Raw genomic sequence first — 20,410 nt, forward strand, 5'->3', positions numbered from 1 at the left:
GATTGTTTATCATAGTTATATTTATAACCAATTAATAGTGATTGTTTATCATAGTTATGGTGGACGATTGTGATGTATAATTATGGTGGTAAATAATGATGTTGATTGGCAATTTAGAACTATGTTTTTTGATGGTTAGATAATTGTGGTGGTAAATGATGACGGTTTGGAATGATGAACGTAAATGAAAGCTAATGGTGGTGACAACTGACACCTATGGTGATTGGCTACAATGGTGTTTAGGGGTGAAAGTGATGATGGGTGAACTACCATCAAAATAGGGTCCACGTGAGGGCCTCACCCTCAAGGGGTGTGATGTATACAACTCACCCTACTACAAGCATTAGTGTCTGCTTCCACAGCTCAAACCCATAATCTACAAGTCACATGGAGACAACTTACCATCACTCAAACACATGACAAAGAATCCCACATTAACACAGTCCAGGGAAGGGCCTCACCCCAAGGGATGTGAATTGTGATAGTGGTTGCTTCCACAAATCAAACTCATGATCTATATTTCACACGGAGCTAATTTACCATTACTCAAACTCATGACGTATAGGTCACACAGAGAAAATTAGGCTTAGAAAAAAGCTACTGAAATTGTTTTCATTGATGAAACATTCTACTAGTACAACAAGAAATGCATAAAAGCCCCTCAGAGCTTTTCGTTGCTACTCCCACTAATTTCCCTTTGCCTTAGACTCTATGAAAGGCAAACAAACCTTAGTGGGAGCAGCAAAAAGAAGCATAAGATAACGGGGTATACTAAAATTGGTTTACGGATATAGTACAAACTATGTTACATGAGTACGTCAATTGTGTCCTGACGTACCCGTGTCTAAAGGGTGTTCAAAAATTGCACGTATTCGTGCCACAGATACTTAACACACACCAAATGTATTATTACGCAGACCATACCCGTAACCAAGTGAATTAAAACAGCAACTTAGGCTGATGCTCTATTCAACCATCTAGAGGTTTTTGCCTTTTGAGGAGCAATCAGTTCCAGAGCATGTTGCATAACCATTACTCAAACTCATGAAAACTCATGATCTATATTTCACACGGAGCTAATTTACCATTACTCAAACTCATGACGTATAGGTCACACAGAGAAAATTAGGCTTAGAAAAAAGCTACTGAAATTGTTTTCATTGATGAAACATTCTACTAGTACAACAAGAAATGCATAAAAGCCCCTCAGAGCTTTTCGTTGCTACTCCCACTAATTTCCCTTTGCCTTAGACTCTATGAAAGGCAAACAAACCTTAGTGGGAGCAGCAAAAAGAAGCATAAGATAACGGGGTATACTAAAATTGGTTTACGGATATAGTACAAACTATGTTACATGAGTACGTCAATTGTGTCCTGACGTACCCGTGTCTAAAGGGTGTTCAAAAATTGCACGTATTCGTGCCACAGATACTTAACACACACCAAATGTATTATTACGCAGACCATACCCGTAACCAAGTGAATTAAAACAGCAACTTAGGCTGATGCTCTATTCAACCATCTAGAGGTTTTTGCCTTTTGAGGAGCAATCAGTTCCAGAGCATGTTGCATACACTTGCGATACGAGAAGTCTTCAACTGATCCATCTGAACGCACCAACATAAAGCAGCGGGAATCTTCATACTCTTTGTGGTAACCAATCTGTGATAAAAGGGAAAAACCATTAGTAGATATAGCAGAAAATGAAGAATGAATTGATTGAACATGGCGAGATTTAAACCAATCTTTCTAAAAATTAGCATTCATATCGAAACTTTCTTTAGTAAGCATTGTATGTCTCGATAATCAAGAACACTATCACCTAGATCACCTTAATTTCCTGTGGTGCTCCTTTTCCAATCTTCTCATTCCTTCGAGGATGAAATTGTAATGCCATCATTGCTATGCACTTGTCTGCTTCATTCAACTCGCGATCGATAGCATATCTGCACCATTTAACAATTATAAGTTAGTGAGTGAGAAACAATGGTACTTCAATTGTCGAGACTTTCATGCAGTATATCTACAGTAAGATTCTGAAGATGTTCCTCAGACATATTCTCCAACCCGACTAGTTCGGATTAACATATACTAATCAGAGTCATTAACATTCTGATAACCTCGAAACTTAATTTTAAAGGAACACAAGAAACATATTCTCCAACCTGACTAGTTCAGATTTAACATTCTGATAACCTTGAAACTTAATTTCAAAGGAACACAAGAAAAAGCAAGAAAAATCCAAAAATAACAATTTAACAGAAATAAACTGTCTCAATGAAATAGAAAATCGGAGTCATTTTTTTGTAAAAAGGAATGAATTAGGAGTTGCACTAGAGAAGCATTGACATACTTGGACAACATTTGCTTCAATGACTGAGAGAGCTTTTTTATGTCGTTGAATGAAATGAAACTTCTCAGCTTTGTAATTGACCACTCGCTTTTACAACTCTTTTTATTGAGATCATCAAGCCTATCAAGACGTCGTGCAAGAGACTTTCCATCCATTCCACCGTCTTCATCAAGAGTGACCTTCACCTTTGGCGTACCCGATGTGACATGGTTTTGCAGCAGAGTATACACATCTATCGGTTCAGCAGGCTCATATCCCTGATGAAAAAGGTCCAGATATTTGAACCAAAGTCTTAAAACTGTTTTATCGCATCACTTGACTTGGTCTATCAGATCCATAATATGTAGGGAAGGGGATTAAAGTGAAAAAGCAGGGGAGCGGAACGGGGGAAAAATAGAGGGAATAATGCCTAACGGAATAAGATTATGTTGCCATAGAACAAACACAAACAATACCATGGAAAGGATGAGAAATGACAACACTGGAACAAATCTATTCACATTAAGAAACGAAAATTATACACAACAGATCACAGGTAAGCCACATTATTTTTTCTTTTATATATAAGAGGCTAAGAAGCACACAGCTCTTGGACGACATGTCTGCTTGAGTTGTGTGCTTCCAAGGACCCCACTCTATTTTAATTTATTGGTCTTACTTTCCTTTTTAATCTGTTTTATAATTAAAGATCATGTTAAATGTGTTATAAATCACAATAATTGACAACTTAAAAAGTTAAAATATCCTATTGTGCATTTGAAAATTCCAAATTCCATTTGTGTCACATAAATTGAGACAAACGGAGTAATATATAGCTCATGTATCTGGTCTTTGAAGAAATGTGAAGTGCATAAAATAAACGGAGCAAGTTTAAATCACTTATTAGGTAATATACAACTATTAGTCCAAGTGATGCTCTTAGTAAAATTCGTTACCCCAGCTTAGTAACTCCACAAAAAAAAACTACGACTGTGCAATTCACAAACAGAAAATTGATTCATTACCTTTCCAGAGTAGATAATGTCAAATGAAGAACCAGTTCCTATGGAAGGAGTCTTTCCCCATGCCAATGATTCAAGACTCCCTTGAAGATTGTCACTTAATCCCATCTTGGCAGCCCTAACAAACGAGTCCCCTGGATTCTGCATTGGGTTCAACATGCATCGAAGATTCAAAACTCGGAGATACATCTCCTTGACATATTAATTATCAATACTTGAAATGTTAGAAGTTAAGTAATCGAAAAAGGGAAAAGGTGCAAGAAAAGCGGTGAGACTTAAAATTATATCCAAATCCTTTTCTTAAAGCCAACAAGGGTAAAATGTGGATCACATTACCGAAAAGCACGCTTGCATAAATGGTGAAATAACACCAGCAGCCTTTCTTTGCAGTGTCAGCCCTTTGGCACTCAAGGGAACAAATTCTCCTGTAGCTGTGAGACTATCTGCTGCAAGTACCAAGTGTTCGGGAAGGATTTTCTTGCCAGTTTCAGAGACAGCTGAATGTAGTTTCTGCAGTTTAACTCAACATTGTCAGAATTGTACCTTTTCTTCATGAAGAAGAATTGTACCATTTTATTCTAGAAGTATAGAATAAAAGGAACGGTAAGTGGAATAATGTTAACATCAGGGTGGTAACAACAATGTGGTACATTATACAACAACATACCCAGTGTAATCCCACAAGTGGGGTTTGGGGAGGGTAGAGTGTAAGCAGACCTTACCCCTACTTTGGGAGGCAAAGAGATGATTCCCATAGACCCTCGGCTCAAGGAAAGGCATATCAAAGCAGATCGAAAAAGAAATAACGGAAATGAAGGAATCATGGCAGAATACTATAGGAAGTATGAGGAAGCATTCTGAAGATAAAAAGAAACAGTAACAACAATAAAATATTGCAATAATCAAAGTACAAACAACAGAAGATAGTAACAAAAATTGAAGGACAAGAAACTACACGAGAATTACTATGACTACCAGTCTGGAAGGACAATGTGGTCGCATAATATCAACAAAGAAATGAAACGGCTGTAGAAAATTATGACTAAAAAAGAGGGATCATCTCACAACAAGAACTTACACATAGAAAGTACTCCCATGCTACATCAATTCCATAGGCTACAGTCAGATCATGGACATCATCAGGATAACTGCGTTCCCAATCAATCAAATCCCTTATCTGGAGGCAACTATCCACAAGCGCATTCCAGAATTTGATTCTGTCACAACTTTCTGACATGAAGACCTGCAAATATAGTTCCCCGGTAGAGCCCCTGGAAGATTTTGATGGGCTTGGCAACTCTTTCCATAAGATATCAACCTTTTTAAATGCGGAGAAACCTAAAAAAATGAAACATCAAATCAAATGATAGTAGAATAGCAGTTCCATAGAATATCCAACAAGAAGACATCGTGCCACAACTTTTATAGAACAAATGTCTAAACTTAAAAGTCACTTTGAAATGTCATGTATGATGGATGCTATTCATTGATCTTTTGCAATCTTTGGTAGAAAAGAATTCAATTAGTTCAATAATTTAATGAGGCCACAAAAGAGTGACAATTCACATGCAAATTGCACTCTTCTTCATGAAGATCAGGATATAACTGATAGAAATGACTTTAGACAACTCATTGTCCAAGATGCCAGAACTTATCTATAACTTTAGCTTTGCAGAAGCTCAATCAAGTTCTTATAAAGCCTCTATCTTCATTCATCGATCATCATCAGTTATTATAAATTTAACCTATAATTTAATCCTGATACTGCCCGTATCAAGCAGCTTCCTTTTCCCTTTCTTGCAAACTCGTGCAAGAAAAAGGCTGTTTCTCTTTTATTACTTTACTTCACCTTTAGCAACATCAGTAAATCAAACTAAGTTGTAAGGACCAAAGCATAGGTAAATAGCAAGTATACTTCATGATTTCTAAACCCACATTAAACTTGCCAACATGTTTATAAAATGTTTTGAGCCCCTTGAGAAATTAGATTCAAAGCAATATAAACATTTAAACCAAATTTTAGTTTAAAATCACTAAAAGATTCTGAAAACTGGTCCTGCAGTCATAATCAGAATGGATTCAATGGTCATCAGCTGGAATGGATTCTGACAGACAAGGAAAACCAGTTTTATGAATACATACCCTTCATAACCAGTACAAGTGAAACTCCTTCATAACAAGCCAAGAACAAATTCCATGTTCTTTGTTAATAACAATTAACAGCACAAATGAAACTGCTTTCAGAAAAAAGGATGACTAATAAACAAGAACATGGCTCAAGGACTTCAGCTGACAAGTAGTAATTCACAAATTAGAAAAAAGATCTAAACCTTTTATCACCGTCTCAAGAAGGAATGGAATCACCACATCACGAAGTGTATCCAGAAGTGAAGAAGGATCTTTTGAGGTCTCAACCACAGAAACAGTGATGCAAATTTCGGACTTCTCTTTTCGTGCTTCAGCAACTGAACAATCCCTGCACATTTACAAGAGTTATTAAAGGAATACAAGGGCTCAAACAGTGACCAAGAGACAGTAGAAGTGCAATAAGGTAGTGGAGGATTAAGAATGATTCAACTTCATAACACTAAAAGCTGGGATCGAATAACTGAATCTACTTTTTTCATATATTCCAAATTCCATTTCCATGCATCCATTAACACATAAGAAACGAAACTCAAAGCAAAGCATCTTACTTGCACGTTATATGCAGATTTGGAAGATCATTCCCACCTTTCGTTGTTGCGGCTCTATATCTCATATTAAGAGCATCTAAAATTGATCTCAGCTTCAGCCTTCTCGTCTTCACATTTTCCTGAGAGAACAGAAATCTAAGAGCACAAGACTATTTTTTTATTAAAATAAAGAAATGAATGTCTCATTGCATTACCTTATCTATATGAAAATGACAGACCCAGGGACAATTGTGAGTGCTTTTACGTGTTTCGGGGGAGAAGCTACATTATAGAAATCTCTAGTCAGATAAGAAATAATGAAAATGATATCAATAGAACTGGATAGAGTAAGTGCGAAAATGCAAGAAGAGAGTGTACCATATCATTACTGTAGAAACAACTTCTGAAAGAAGAAGCCTTTCCAGATGACCCTTGACCTCTAAAGCTCCATATTCAAAACCATGAGCCCATCTGCCAAGTCTTTTTGAAAGAAACATTGATGCAGTTTTCTCGCCACTACGACTCCCCGCTCCAGATTCCAATATTTTCTGTACAAGTCACATCCATATACCAAAAAGGGTATTTGACAGAGAAATTAGTAGATCATAGATTCCAAGAACACATCCTTAAGAATATTGATTTAGCCAGCACAAGATAGTATAGTGGCCTAAAAGTATAAATCAGCAGAAATAGAGAGATAACCTTCAGGTTTAGTAAAGGTGATGACTCAAGTGCACTGACAGGTTGATCCAAAGCACTGTATGCAGCTTCTGAAATGGCACAGGCTGCCAATGAACCAACAGGATGACCACCAATTGCATGGTTATGACTTTCTAGGGCATCACCAGTGCCCTTAGTAGAAGCAATTTTCTCTGCTTCGTAGTAAGAGAACTGCACAATTTGATTCCCATAAGCATTTCTCACTGTTCCATCATATCCAACGTACAGATCACGCATGAAAAACATAAGCTTGCGGTTCAAAGTTCCAGAAACATCAGCATGTCCACTAAAAGAACTATCACGGGTGGTTAATGAATGCACAAAACACTCTAGAGGATTCAAACCCGCAAGAAATGAACTTTTAACCACAGCAGATGGGATGTAAGAACCAGGACATTCAGGAACCTTATGTGGTTTCTCAATAACAAGATGTGATTTATGATTGTTCCATGCATCACAAGAAAGTTGACGGGGCATTCTAAATGATACTGGAACCAAAGACTGCTGCAAACCAAGACACATACTGTGTTGGACCAGTTTTAGCAGGTTTCCCTTACTCCCAGCTTTTAACATAGCCAGTAATGAATTGTCATTGCTTGCATAATTATATACCAAATTCTGGATATCCCGGAAAACTTTCTTGAAAGCACTAGCAGAAGCTTGACTAAGAGAAGCTGATTTCTGCTGCATGATGGACATAAACTCAAAATCAAAACCCATGGAGTTCTTGCTTTCTTCTAAGCTTCCAGAAAGGAAATCCTTATTATACTTTATCATCAGAAGCTGGATGTAAGATAACCGTTCTGCCTCTTGCAAACCAGAACAGACTTCATCAATCATATTTTCGCGGGAATATGAATCAGAAGATATGTAAAGATCGGACAACGAAACACTAAGGCCTCTCATTGACAACCACTCACAAAGAACTGTTTGTGCAGCATAAAGGAGGTCAAGAGTATCACCTCCATGGTGTTTAACCAGACTATAAAAAAGATTATCACTGACATCACGCAGCCAAGAAGACCCACCAGAAGATGTCACAATTTCCCCCTCACTAATACAGACACCATTTGATGGAAAAACATACTCAAGGTCTGATGGCAAAAGCAAGCTGAATAACTGTTTGCCAGTCCAATAACACAAGTTTCCTGGTGGTGCTTTTACGATAGCAGTCATCCCCAATTGACGTGGACAAAACATTTGTAGCTGCTGCATCTGGAAGCGGTCCAAGAAAACTCCAGGTTCCAAAATTAAATGAGCAGCAGTTAAGCTATCATGACTTAATGAAAGAAGATTTTGACCATTCTGTCCGTCAAGCAACTGCTGTTTCAGAGCAACAAGCTCACTAAGCTCAATCCTAGAATCGATTGATTGGGGAATATAACCATGAAGGCAATCACCATCAAAATCCCCACGGAATGGAGAACAGACAAGGGGATTGATTGAAAGAACAGAATTTATTGGAAGAATCCTAACAGACAGAGCAATTAGCGAGTGTTGATGAATAGACGGAGGTCGATTTATCATCACAACATCTCCATCGATAAGGGGTCTATGTATAATATCCCCGTTCTGCAACCGGTCCATTACACTAATACGAACTAAGACACCATTTCTACGGACAAGAATCCCTCCCCTCTGAAGAATCATAAGATCACAGAGATCAGTCATCCTTTCCCAATTTCGTAAACTTAGAGATTCTGCCATGTGGAGATTCTCAGCAACATGACATGGAATACCAATTTCACCTAGCTCTATGTTAGGATCACCAACCACAACCATGCGGAAAGCATGATTAGTGCGTTTTGCCAGAACCAATTCTTTCACATACTTCAAACCAGTAGCAGGGGCATTAGGATCATTGATTACCGATCTATCTGCACGTATCTGCAATAGTAAAGGCTCAATTCAAATGTAACATAGTTCTACAAAAAGCTGACAAAGAAAGGGAAAGGAGAAACATGGTTGCATTTCTTACCTTGGAAACTTTAATTCTATCTAAAACGCACATGCTCAAGTCATTTGCTGTCCCTCTAAAGTCGATCAACTTTCGGTAAAGCCTATTACTTTCATCCTGGGACATTAAAACCAGCACATGTCCAGGTATTAGAAAGCTGAGTGCCAAAAATGGGTATCAATGCTACCATAAAAGAAAAGACACATTTTTCTCACTTACAAATATCATGTGCTGCCCAAATTCTGTGACACGATGACTATTAGGAGTCAAAAGGCAGCTTTTAAGGAAGATTGAATTCTTCCTTTTGAGAAGTCCTTCAAGAAACCCTGGATCAATATCTTTCAGAATGCTATATACCTAAAGGTCAGAAAGTTAATCAGATGCACCAAAGAACAGAAGCAAAGACAGCAAAAACATAATTCACTAGTGAAAACACAGAGATAAGCTAGTTCACTGTTCCATCTCAAAGCTTGGACATTATTAAAAAGGCTTAACATCTAAATTGACACATATACTTGGACCGGATTTTAAAACCGGCCCTCCAACTCTCTCTTTTTTTCCCATTTAAACACCTCCACTTGAACAAATGGCTATTAATAAACAACTCTAACCGTGTTTATTGTTCAATTGCTTCGCATTTTCATGACACTTATAACTTGTGGGTTCCGCTTGTTTCTTTATTAAAAATCAGTTGCATACCTCTTCTTAGAAACCACCAAAAAACAACCCAAAATCAGTTGCTTCTTTTTTTTAATCATCCAAAATCCCAGAATCATCACTAGTAGGTATTGGTCCAATCATTTTTTCTCAAAACTTCACAACTCAACTCCATCCAGGCACTTCGGTAGCTTCATTACAATCCAAGGAAATTTGCAGTATTTACTCCAGTAACTGCAAGCTCTTTCTTCAACCAAACTTGAAGTTTCAAAAGAACTCACATATCAAACCAAATCAGCGAAATCCATTTCTGGATTTTCATTTTCATACATCAACCTCAAACAAGTGTGAAGCCAAATGGGTAAGAACCTCAAATGGGCCGATTCATATTTTTAATGGATATGGACTGGGGACGAGGCATGGGGTTTGTTTTTTCCCTTAAGCTTTTCCGAGTGAGCAATGATTTTTCTGGCTGGTTGAGAATGGTGAGGAACTTCTGTTTCAGGGATGGCAACATAGGAGGTGACAGGAAAAGGGGGAATCGATTTGTTTCACTTGGACATCACTCTATGAACATGTTTGACTCAAGATATTCTCAACAGAAGGAACATACACATTGTCAACAGATGCTACATGTGCAAACAATGAATAGAAACCAATAATCACCTACTACTACACTGCTCAGTTGCTACAGATATCTGGAATATGTCATTTTCAGTTTTTCGACTCAGTTGGTCATGTCTGAGAGGATTAAAGATGCTTAATATGCTGGAGTTTATGGAAAGTTGGTAAATCCATCAGGAAAATCTGAGAAATGGTCCCTGCCTGTATTTATTGGTGTTTCTGTCCAGAAAGGAACCATAGATGTTTTGATGAAAAGAAACTCCTAATCACGAAGGGGAGCCTTGGACCAACTGTAAAGTTGTCTCCATATGACCCATAGGTCAATGGTTCAAGCCGTGGAATCAACCACTGATGCTTCAGGGTAGGGCCTACATCACACCCCTTAGGGGTGCAGCCCATCCCCAGAACCTGTGTGAATGCAGGATGCTTAGTGCACCAAGCCCGCATGCCACCCTTAGTGGGAGGTAGCAGGTATCCCGTGGAATTAGTTGAGGTGTGCGCAAGCTGACCGGGACACCATGGTTATCCAAAAAAAAAAATGGAAGCCCAAAATAAAACCTTAATCAAAGTTGAATATACATATTGCTATTTATTCAACTAAACTCAGAAGTATTCGGGTCTTCATTTCTCATCTCACCCTCCAATGTCATACTTGCAACAAGAAACAGAAGAAAGCTTCTGATGTTACTACAAAATGTAAATGGCAAAAGATATATGCTATCCAAAGGAGGTCTTCAGCAATATACAATTTCTTAAATATCAGTGGAAGGGCTATTCAATCTTCAAGTTGTATCTAATCAGTAGGGATAAGATATATCATCAACAGAAGAAAACAACAAATAGATTTTTAATCCCCCAAAAAAAATTATCTTAAAAGAAAAAACATGGTGAAATTTTGACCAGATAGGAGAGTGCAAGAAACTAGCTGAAACTAGTAAGAAACACTACCTGAGCATGTGATAAAACTCTTTTGTAATTTGACGAATTTACACTTGCTTCTTGTTGTGCATCATATGGGATGAAATCCCAATAGTCAGAAGCCAAACTTACTCCCGTAGTTTGCTGAACCTTCTTTAACAAATTCTCATTCACTTCTGCGATAATGGCAGTCCTCCCAAACATGTCTTTAGGAGATACTTTAAACTTTGTTGGCGGATAACCTCTTAAAACTCCCTGCTTATCAGATAGACAGAGGTCAAGAAATTAAAAACAAGGGAACGAATATTATTAACTTAAAACCAAAAAGACTCACATCACAGTATTTGCAGGCAGATGTCCTATCAGAACCCTGGAAAAGGCAAAGAAAAGAATTATCACCCTGGGAGCAAGTAGAACAATAGCAGCAGCATCGATATGTCACATGTACTGTACCAAAAACCTATAACAACAACATGGATTTTTTTTTTTTTATAAATACCACAATGCCTATTAGAATAGCAAGTAAACAAAATGCTGTTTGTTTTTTGATAATGAAATACAAGCTGCTATTTCCCCCCTGCAAACCTGATTTTAATCAGTCTGTGGTGATTGGTTCCACCAAGACAAGAACAGAAAATTGACATCATTTTTGGAAAGTGAAAATGCACACAGCTGTAAAAACACCTGCACAAAAATAACATATAGTCTATGTATAGAGAGCTGTGATCCGGGATACCAGCATAGATTCCTATCTCACCACAACACATACGCCTACACGTTTTATCTACGTAAACCTTACTGTCAAAACCCAAATTACATCAGTTAAAACTCAAATGGTGGAGCAGGAACTTGGAGCAAGTGCATTTACTAAAGTAACACTAAACAACTGTTAGTAACTGAACTAGAAAAAGGAATTACTTCCCTACATCTGATTCACCTGAAGAATTTACTAAGATGTTCTTGTCACAAATAGGTGACCACATATGTTACAGGAAAAATGAACTGTGTAACTCAAGTTCCTATTAATGATATAGTATCAAGTTTCAGTACTGAGTGTGTAGTACCTGACCTTGACCTTATCACGACGCACAGATTTACATCCTGGACATATTTTCTTCAAGATCTGAGCAACCTCCGATACGAAATACGGATTCAGAATTGTATATGGAAAGTTTACCAATCCAAAATGACCTGGAAAGGATGTAAAGAATAAAACTAAAATGATTACTTCCCGTGAAGACGTTAAAACAGTAATGCATCGGGTATTATCAAATAAACAGATTCTTCTCTCAGACCTTCACATTTTTTCCCATCGTTTGCACCACATGTTGTACACTGAAAGATTGGATTTGGAAACCCCAATGCGGGATCTGTTACTTCATTAACTGCTCCAATTACCTTAGCTGATAATTTGGCCTAGAAAAGCAAGAAATGCAGAAATGTGAATCAGCTTCATTTGATAATAAAATTTAACAGAAGGACTACAATTAGCAACTTAATCTGTCTAAAATTTTACAAGCCTTAGTTCAACTTTGATATAGCCTATTAAGAATCAGCTAATCTAAAGCAAGGTGGGTTCAACATTTCAGTTTTAGATTACTTCTTATGGGTTTGAGTTTTCTAGGAACAAAAGTATATTAGATTACAGTAATGTAATTATTAGTAGAGAAAAGAGACCTTTTATCTAAGAAAAATGGACAACATTTTAGGACAGACTGGAAAGAAAATTGAGACAAGCTATTTTCGCCAGTGGGAGTTTACATCCATTTCAAGCAACAAAGAGAACGAAGCAGACATGCTCGCTAATTTAAATTACACCAAAAGTTTGGCATTTACTTACTGCATCAGTCTCTGACAAGATACTGAAATTTATGCCCGTCAGAATACCTTCTGGCACTTGCTGCTCAATATTCCGATCATGCTCCATCTGAAATCTGGAAAATAATGTGGTTCAAGAGTACACTATAAAGCAAGAACAGAAAAAGAATAAACATAATTCATGTAACAATGAGAAAATATTTCAGTAGTGCCTTGGAATTAAATCCATCCCTAAGCAGTACGACAAGTGAATCAAGCTTTGTTTAAGAAAACATGTCAATCGTTTTACAAACATCTATACAATCACGGCCCACATAACTATTATATCTCACTAGATTAAATAAACCCAAAACCCTTGTGACATTTTTTATAAAACAGATGGTCTGTTTGATATTTAGAACAGAACAAAACCATAAATAAAAAAAAAAAGAATTCTAGTCATACTTGGATGAGTTGTTTGCCAGCGTTCCCAAAGAATTTGATTTGATAATTTGAAATTCCTGAAGTAACCGTGGACATTTACCATATCAAATATTTTGAATCGATATTGTTAGTTCTATATCTAGAATAGTTAGTTTGTTAGATGACAACAAAAGTGAGGGATTTGAAATCCATTAACTATGCCTTGTAACATCTTAAGATGTTAATATGAAACACATGCAAAATAACATTTGTGCAATATATGGAAATCAATCACTTGCATCGAAACGGATCATAGAAGAACTATACCTCCACAAGCCTGACTAGCCAAGCTGGGCTTGCACCGTGGACAGTCAACTCAAAACCAAAACCTGGATGTAAACTTGACAGCCTGTCATACAAAGATCTCCAACAATCATTTTCAAATACCAGATGCTAAAACTGACTTTTTTCTTTCATTTAAGGGGAGAACATTTAACAAGGAGAGCCAACAACATACCCAGTGAAATCCCACAAGTAGGGTCTGGGGAGGGTAGAGAGTATGAAGACCTTACCACTACCTCGTGGCGGTAGAGAGGCTGTTTCCGAAAGACACTCGGCTCAAGAGCAGCAAATCCAAGTACAAAGAAGGAGGAAACAGTGTTTACAAGGAGAGCCCAACTTTCATATTTTTTTGGTGATTTGATGATATTGTTAAAATAGTGTTTCAGTTAGGAAAAACACATAAAGAGGTAACAATACAGCTGCTAGTTAAGGTGCACAAAGTGGTACATTTGATCAGCAATTTTTTTAGATTAAGGTCAATTAAATGACCTTCAATCTCTCAAGCGCTGCAAAACTCATCTTTCTTCACCCAAGATGGTAGAAGCACTTCCATAAGATTCTTAATTAAGAGAACATGGCATAATAGATGAAGATGTAACAAGAGTGCTACATAACCAAAATACCTAACAAAGTAAAGGGTAAGTTAACAGAATAGTTCAGACCAACTATGTTACACCCTACAAAACCAAAAGATGTTTCATAAAAACGTGACTGCCAAGAATCGAGATGGATATTCTACAAAGATAAAAGCTGCACACAGAGGAATACAACAAGAAAACTAAAATGAAAGGTCATCCAAGACTATTTGATCATGACTTCCAAATGTACCGGTCGATATGTATGACATTATGAAGAATAAAGGTGAAAAAAGAGGGTGGGTAGACCTTAAATCTCATGGAGTAAAGTCTGAAAGACCTAAAAAGTTTCAGAATCAATGTGGACTTTGCTAAGAACAAAATATAACTGAAACAAAGGATCCATACAAATGATATAAATTAGTTAAGAATAAGACATAATTGTCTTAAGAGCCCCTATATTCTTTAAGAAATTATCTAGTATTGGAATGAAATAAGTCCCACTAAAGCAGATGAATATAGAGGATTTCTCCCACCTCCTCTGAAAATCCACACAACCTTGACCAAACTTCATTGTTTTTGCAGTGTCTCAACCAAGCTTAGACCATACTAGCCTTGTGGACACCACACAGCTGCCCCCCTAAACAAAATATTTATGGTATTATTGCAATTGTTGTTTTATTAGCTCTAGGAATAACGTAAACATAGTTTGGCTTTAGAGTGCAAGGGCATCCAATAAAATCTGATTCAGTACATCGATAAGTGAAAAAATAATCATGTCTTCAGTCTTCCCTCACTTTCATAACCTAAGAACACACATCAATTAGCATTTTTAACTAACACATTTTGGTGATGCAACAAACTCTTCTATTCCGCTAAAACACACAAAACACAAAAATGAATAGCATGAAGGCCTTGTCTAACTAACAGAAATTTTTAATGTTTTAATTCCACATAGGTTAAACTTTTTGTGTAACAGAATTGGATAAACTGGCAAACCTTAGGCCTACCACAATCACTGCAAGAGGATCGAATGTATGAGTTGCTCCTTTAATCTTAGAGGAGAGGAAGAGCTTGAGCAAAATGAGAAGGCAGGAAGAAAGAGGAAAACAAAGCTGTGTGTATCCTTTAGAGATGAAGCAACTTAAACTTGTCTTAGGACATAAACTTATAAAATCCAAATTGCATAGGAGCTTCTCTTTGAACTTCCACAGAACACTTGAGAAAAGGGAGCAGTGTAATAATGATTTCTAGGATCTTTTAATTAAGGTAAGATACTAGAAAGTAGAACACCGCCATGACAACTTTAGAGAATTCAAAAGTTCCAAAGAGTGTCAATTTTCTAGCTTTCTAACTACCCCTATTAGGCCAAAAGAATTAAGTTTTGTAAACATCTGCACTTCATACTTTACAAAAGGCATATATTATTTACAACTGTGGTGTCAGCTTGTGCGCGCCTAATTCCATGGGTGTCTCCTACCTCTCAAGGCTATTTTTGGCTTTTGCCTGCGCTGGGATTCAAAACTAGGACCTCATGGTTCTCGACCTACTTCAATGACCCCTACAACAACAACAACACACCCAGTGTAATCCCACAAGCAGGGTCTGGGGAGGATAGTATGTACGAAGACCTAACCCCTACCTTTGTGGGGTAGTGAAGAAGTTTTCGATAAATCCTAGGCTCAAAAGAAGCATAACCAACGGAGGATTGTAAAAAAAGAAAAAAAAAAGCAAGATACAAGACAAGTGCAACAACAAATAGTAATACACATTGAAGAATAACATAATCACCTTCCGAGCTTTCTGATTCCTGTAGAATTGATTAATCACACTTTTGATTTATCTCGCTTGATAAGGTTCTCCTCTCTGCCAGTTTCTATCACTAGGATCTTGATCTCAATTTACACGACACTAATTTGGGTTGTGAAAATTGAAAAATGTGAGCATCTACAAAACATCTAATATCGATATGTATATATTAATATAAAGCAAGGACACAGAAGATTGATCTGGAAGCTCCTAGAGTCGGTATCCCTACTTGCATATTTTGTCCATTTCATTTTTGCAAAATTGTACTCTCTATATAAAAGGAAAAAAATGAAATGCCACGCCTTTCATTGTGAATGTCGCCATAGGTCTCTTCTCCTCAAAAGGCGTGTCCGCTTCCTTCCAAAAAGGTTGAAGCAATTAATAAAATATTAATGTTTCTTCATCAATACCAAGAAAATCCTCTACTCCTCCTTTCTTTACTTTTTTTGAGTAAAGTAATAATTGTACTAAAGAAAAACTTAACACCAGAAAAGATGCTAAGTTAAGAACTTAACAAATCCCAGAAGAGTATAAACAGCCCTGTCCATAAGCATATAATCTTATACATTGCCTCATAGATCCACCAGGTCCCCTATTTTCCCCCCACATATTCTCTATACACCAAAAAAAGAACAAAGACAAATCAGCCTAATTTTTTGAATGACCACAATTCATCCTAATTTTCCAGATAGAACTGCTAGTATCTTGAAAAAAATTTGGATTCCTCTCTTTACATATAGTCCACCAAATACATGCAAGTATAATCTGCCACCGGTTCTCATCAACTCTCCTTTGTCCAATACTCTTCCAGCTGCTTATGATCATCAAGGTAGAACTTGGCATTGCCCATTTAATGCCCGAAATACATAAGAACATGTGTCACTCCTTTCTTAATTAATGGTACGGAAGTAATTACTATTGAAATAGGAAATAGACACGACAAAAAGAAGGGAAGACAAACATATATCTTATTTTTTTCACTATTTGCTTGTGTTGCATTGAGAGTAAAGGCAATCGGTTAGGCAAGAGTAGATTTATCAAACGGTCACTCAACTAATCGTAATTATATCAGAAAGTTACTTTTCTTTGTCGTGTAAAATAAAAGTCAATAGCACTTCAATTAACTTTTCTGTTACAAAACAAAAAAAAGTGATATTCTGAAATAATTATTTTTAGTTGAGTGATCGTCTGAGAAATCAACTTTTTTATGGAGCGATAAAGCATCCGATAATGGGGTGATAAAGCATCCAATAAAGGAGTGAGGATCAAGACATGACAAAGTAGTTAAGTCGCTCACCCATATTCATATATCTTAAGATTGTAATTTTTCAATTTGCATTTGAAAATTCCATAACCATGACAAATGCGTTGATGTGTCGCAACTTTCTTATACAAATTCTTCATGTTCTTATTAGTAGGGAGGGAGCAAAATCCCATCTCATTTATCCTCCTTCTTTTCTTTGCTCTTTAAAAGTACTAAGAACGAGATAAATTTCATAAATAACCAGTTCCAGAAAGAGGATCAAATACCTTTTTACACATATTTTTTATTTAAAATGAAACCCCATAATTATAACCACAATTTTGACCAATCTCTTTCAGTACTTCTACATCTAAATGTGTTGGAATTAAAAAGAATGGTTAGCATATAGACTTTGTCAGGGCAGATTTGGTTGTTGATTTTTTTCTTTTGAGAAATATGTTCACATATTTAGAGCAGGTGCAAAGCAAAGTATATTACATTCTTAATAACTTGTAGCATTTAAGAAATGCTTGAAAATTTATAGTTGTAAAAGAATTTGTTTAACTTCTCAAATTCTATTTAATTTAGAAAATAATTGTTAAATAAATTCACTAATATTTTTAAAATAGCCACGCGAAGCGCAGCAAGTTGACTAGTTAAAGCTTTGAGCGGAGCATTGGACCTTCATAAACGCCTTCAAATGTCCTTGTATATCTTATGTGGGATGCATTATACATTTTAACACCCTTCCACATGTGTAAACCCGGTTCTATGGCTCAACATTTAAGAAGTGTGTTCCTGAAGTACCGACTCGATATGCTGAATTTGAATAGAGAAAGAACAAGTGGTGCAATAGGCTCAGATAAGAGGGACAGCCAATGCAACAAAATAGCTAGAGAGAATCATTGTGAAAACAGGTTACTAAAGTATGGCTCTTTTACCATGTAAAAGAACCTAAGCATCGAACTCAAAACATTGGAGGGAATGAGTGGGAATTATAAACCTCTACAGATGCCCTTATATATCTAATAAAGAAGATACTGTGCACTCTAACAAAGCTAATGCCCCAAAATGCATCTAATCCAAAATACGATAAAACACCTATGCTCACATCCCCTTCCGCACAACATTAAAGTAAATACCAAGAGCTTTTGATAGAATAGCCAAGTATTTAGTACACTTGAGGAATAGCCTCTTATTCCTTATTGCCTTGAACCCACGGGCCACGAGTTCCGTATAGAAGATAGGGTGTTGTTCATAGAACCATATGTTTTTTTCTAAGGTTTTCTAATTTTTGGTATACTTCTTGTATACGGGTAATTTTTTGCTCATTGTTACTAAAATTTAGTCAAGAACGAATTGACACGACATATCCAAGGGGAGGTGCCGAGGTGTATGTTATTCGCAGATGATTGACGAGACGCGCAATGAAGTTAACAACAGGCTGGACATTTGGAGAGAGACCCTAGAATTTAAAGGTTCCAGGTTAAGCAGGACTAAGACAAAGCACCTGGAGTGCAAGTTCAATGATGTGGACACAAGAGGCGAAGGTGGATCCCGATTAATCCGAATTCTAGCAGGCCCATTTGGAATAAACACTTCCTATCAGGGATTTTTCCTTACCCAAAGCTCAAAACCGAAACCTCTAGTTAAGGGAGAAGCGGCTCCATCTGCTACACCACATCCTCTAGTGGTAAAAAAACATTTTTTCTCCTAACTAAAGAACAGCAATTAACTCATAGATGCAACTAAACAAAGAAGGTAAATTGCATGCTGCATACAGCTTAATTGTGAAACCTTCTGCTAAAAAAACCATCATCCAACAAATGATATACATTCACATTTACAACCATTTTATGATTCTTCATCATAAAAATGCAAATATCTAATAAACATTCACAAGTGTAAAAGCAAAGAGGACCAATTCACACCAAAAAAAGGGGGACCTAGCAAGAGAACCCAAAGTTCTCTTTTTTTACCAAAAAAAGAAAGGGACAAAACTCTAAAACCCCATTCATTTCAAAACCCTCCCCTGTATAAACAACCCATTTCAAGCACCAAACACCCATTAATCCAAACAAACAAAAAACCCCACAGAACTTCCAATCCACATTGCCCTACCCCATTACTAATCATCAACAACACAAACACATGCAACACAACAAGAAACACACACACACACATACATATATAGCTCAATAAGGGCAAGAAAATCCAAACTTTACATCAAGAAAACCAAACAGAACCAATGATCACCCCACATTGAAGTCCAAGAATCAAGAATGAACAACCCCATTACTCAAAACATTCCAAAAATTAGATTTTTACCATAAAGATCAAAACTTTAATACTTACCTTTGCCAAGGCTGAGCAGCTATTCACTTGGGGGTGGGTGGGTGGGTGGGGGAGAAATGAAGAGACTACTGCCTTGTTTCTGGGAAAAGCTTACGAACTTTAATCATAAACAGAGTAGTAGCTAAAAGCAGAAAAGTTCAAGAAGTAAAAGGAATAGCTTTTGTCTATAAACACAAATTTCGGACAAAATCGTAAATAATGAGAAAATCGAGGGCATTTTGTTATAACCGCACGGACTCAGCATTCGAGAATATGGTGGGTGTTGAAACCGTCGATTTTTTGACAAAAAATGCCAAAACAAAAGTGGCGTCGCTGCTGGGGTTGGATTCTGTCAGATTACTAAACCCTGATTTTCTACTTAATTACTATTTTAACCTTCTTCTTTTTCTTATTTATTTCTTCGAGAAAACACGTGGTCCTACCTTATTTATATAACATGCTTTTAATTTATTTTTTATTTTTTTGAAACTAAGGGTAAAAAGGGAAATAAGGAAAAGGATTATGAGAATTTATTCACATTAATAACGTATTTAGATAGTTAATCAATTAAATTATTAATTATTATTTTTAAAATGCATACTCCTTTATAATAGTAATACTAAAGTAATTACTTTATTTGTTTTTATCTAGTTGTCATATTTATTATACATTTATACTAGTCTGAGAGTACATGTTCTGCGTGTGATTTCAGTGTTAATAAAAATAAAATTTAAAGAAACAACATCTAATTATCATGTTTATTGTACTAATAATCCTAGAGTATATATCTTGTGTGTGTTCCTCGTGTTAATAAAAATAAAATTTAAAAAGAACATTTGATATACGTATGTTGTGTGCGTTCCTTATGTTGATAATATATATATTTTTTTAAATAACATAATAAGTATTATTTTTAAAAAAATATATATTTGCATAATATATAAGTTAGCATACAAATTTCAAATTGATAAAGTGCCAAACA

At 36.4% G+C, this 20,410-nt stretch overlaps 1 protein-coding gene across 3 annotated transcripts; it reads right to left on the minus strand.

Moving 5' to 3' along the window:
* Positions 1-600: 600 nt before the first annotated feature.
* LOC102603437 (DNA-directed RNA polymerase IV subunit 1) lies at positions 601-19,493 on the minus strand. Of its 3 annotated transcripts, XM_015314151.1 has the most exons (21): positions 19,450-19,493; positions 13,453-13,534; positions 12,746-12,839; positions 12,201-12,321; positions 11,975-12,096; positions 11,240-11,275; positions 10,936-11,160; positions 8,926-9,063; positions 8,728-8,823; positions 6,732-8,636; positions 6,408-6,577; positions 6,245-6,311; positions 6,051-6,169; positions 5,685-5,830; positions 4,433-4,692; positions 3,691-3,864; positions 3,358-3,495; positions 2,354-2,610; positions 1,832-1,946; positions 1,566-1,662; positions 601-1,020 (listed from the first exon to the last, which is right to left on the minus strand). In XM_015314151.1, exons 3-21 carry the CDS (start codon positions 12,830-12,832, stop codon positions 953-955), a joined length of 4,341 nt encoding a protein of 1,446 aa, XP_015169637.1. In that variant the 5' UTR covers positions 12,833-12,839; positions 13,453-13,534; positions 19,450-19,493; the 3' UTR covers positions 601-952. The 3 variants fall into 3 exon arrangements, with proteins under 3 accessions (XP_015169637.1, XP_015169636.1, XP_006358858.1); XM_015314150.1 differs by lacking the exon at positions 601-1,020 and having other exon boundaries at positions 1,146-1,662; XM_006358796.2 differs by lacking the exons at positions 601-1,020; positions 13,453-13,534; positions 19,450-19,493 and adding an exon at positions 13,168-13,222 and having other exon boundaries at positions 1,146-1,662.
* Positions 19,494-20,410: the final 917 nt, after the last annotated feature.

This window comes from Solanum tuberosum, unplaced genomic scaffold (assembly GCF_000226075.1).
Source record: "Solanum tuberosum cultivar DM 1-3 516 R44 unplaced genomic scaffold, SolTub_3.0 scf00281, whole genome shotgun sequence".
In the NCBI taxonomy this organism is placed as follows: domain Eukaryota; kingdom Viridiplantae; phylum Streptophyta; class Magnoliopsida; order Solanales; family Solanaceae; genus Solanum; species Solanum tuberosum.

What these genes read in the sequence shown, in the direction of transcription:
- LOC102603437 (XM_015314151.1), bottom strand. Translation starts at nt 12,832, where the DNA reads ATGGAGCATGATCGGAATATTGAGCAGCAAGTGCCAGAAGGTATTCTG. An exon ending in CATGGGAGTACTTTCTATGT is followed by an intron (nt 3,865 to 4,432) that starts GTAAGTTCTTGT and finishes GTTAAACTGCAG; the next exon opens with AAACTACATTCAGCTGTCTC. An exon ending in TTGAAGCAAATGTTGTCCAA is followed by an intron (nt 1,947 to 2,353) that starts GTATGTCAATGC and finishes TAAATGGTGCAG; the next exon opens with ATATGCTATCGATCGCGAGT.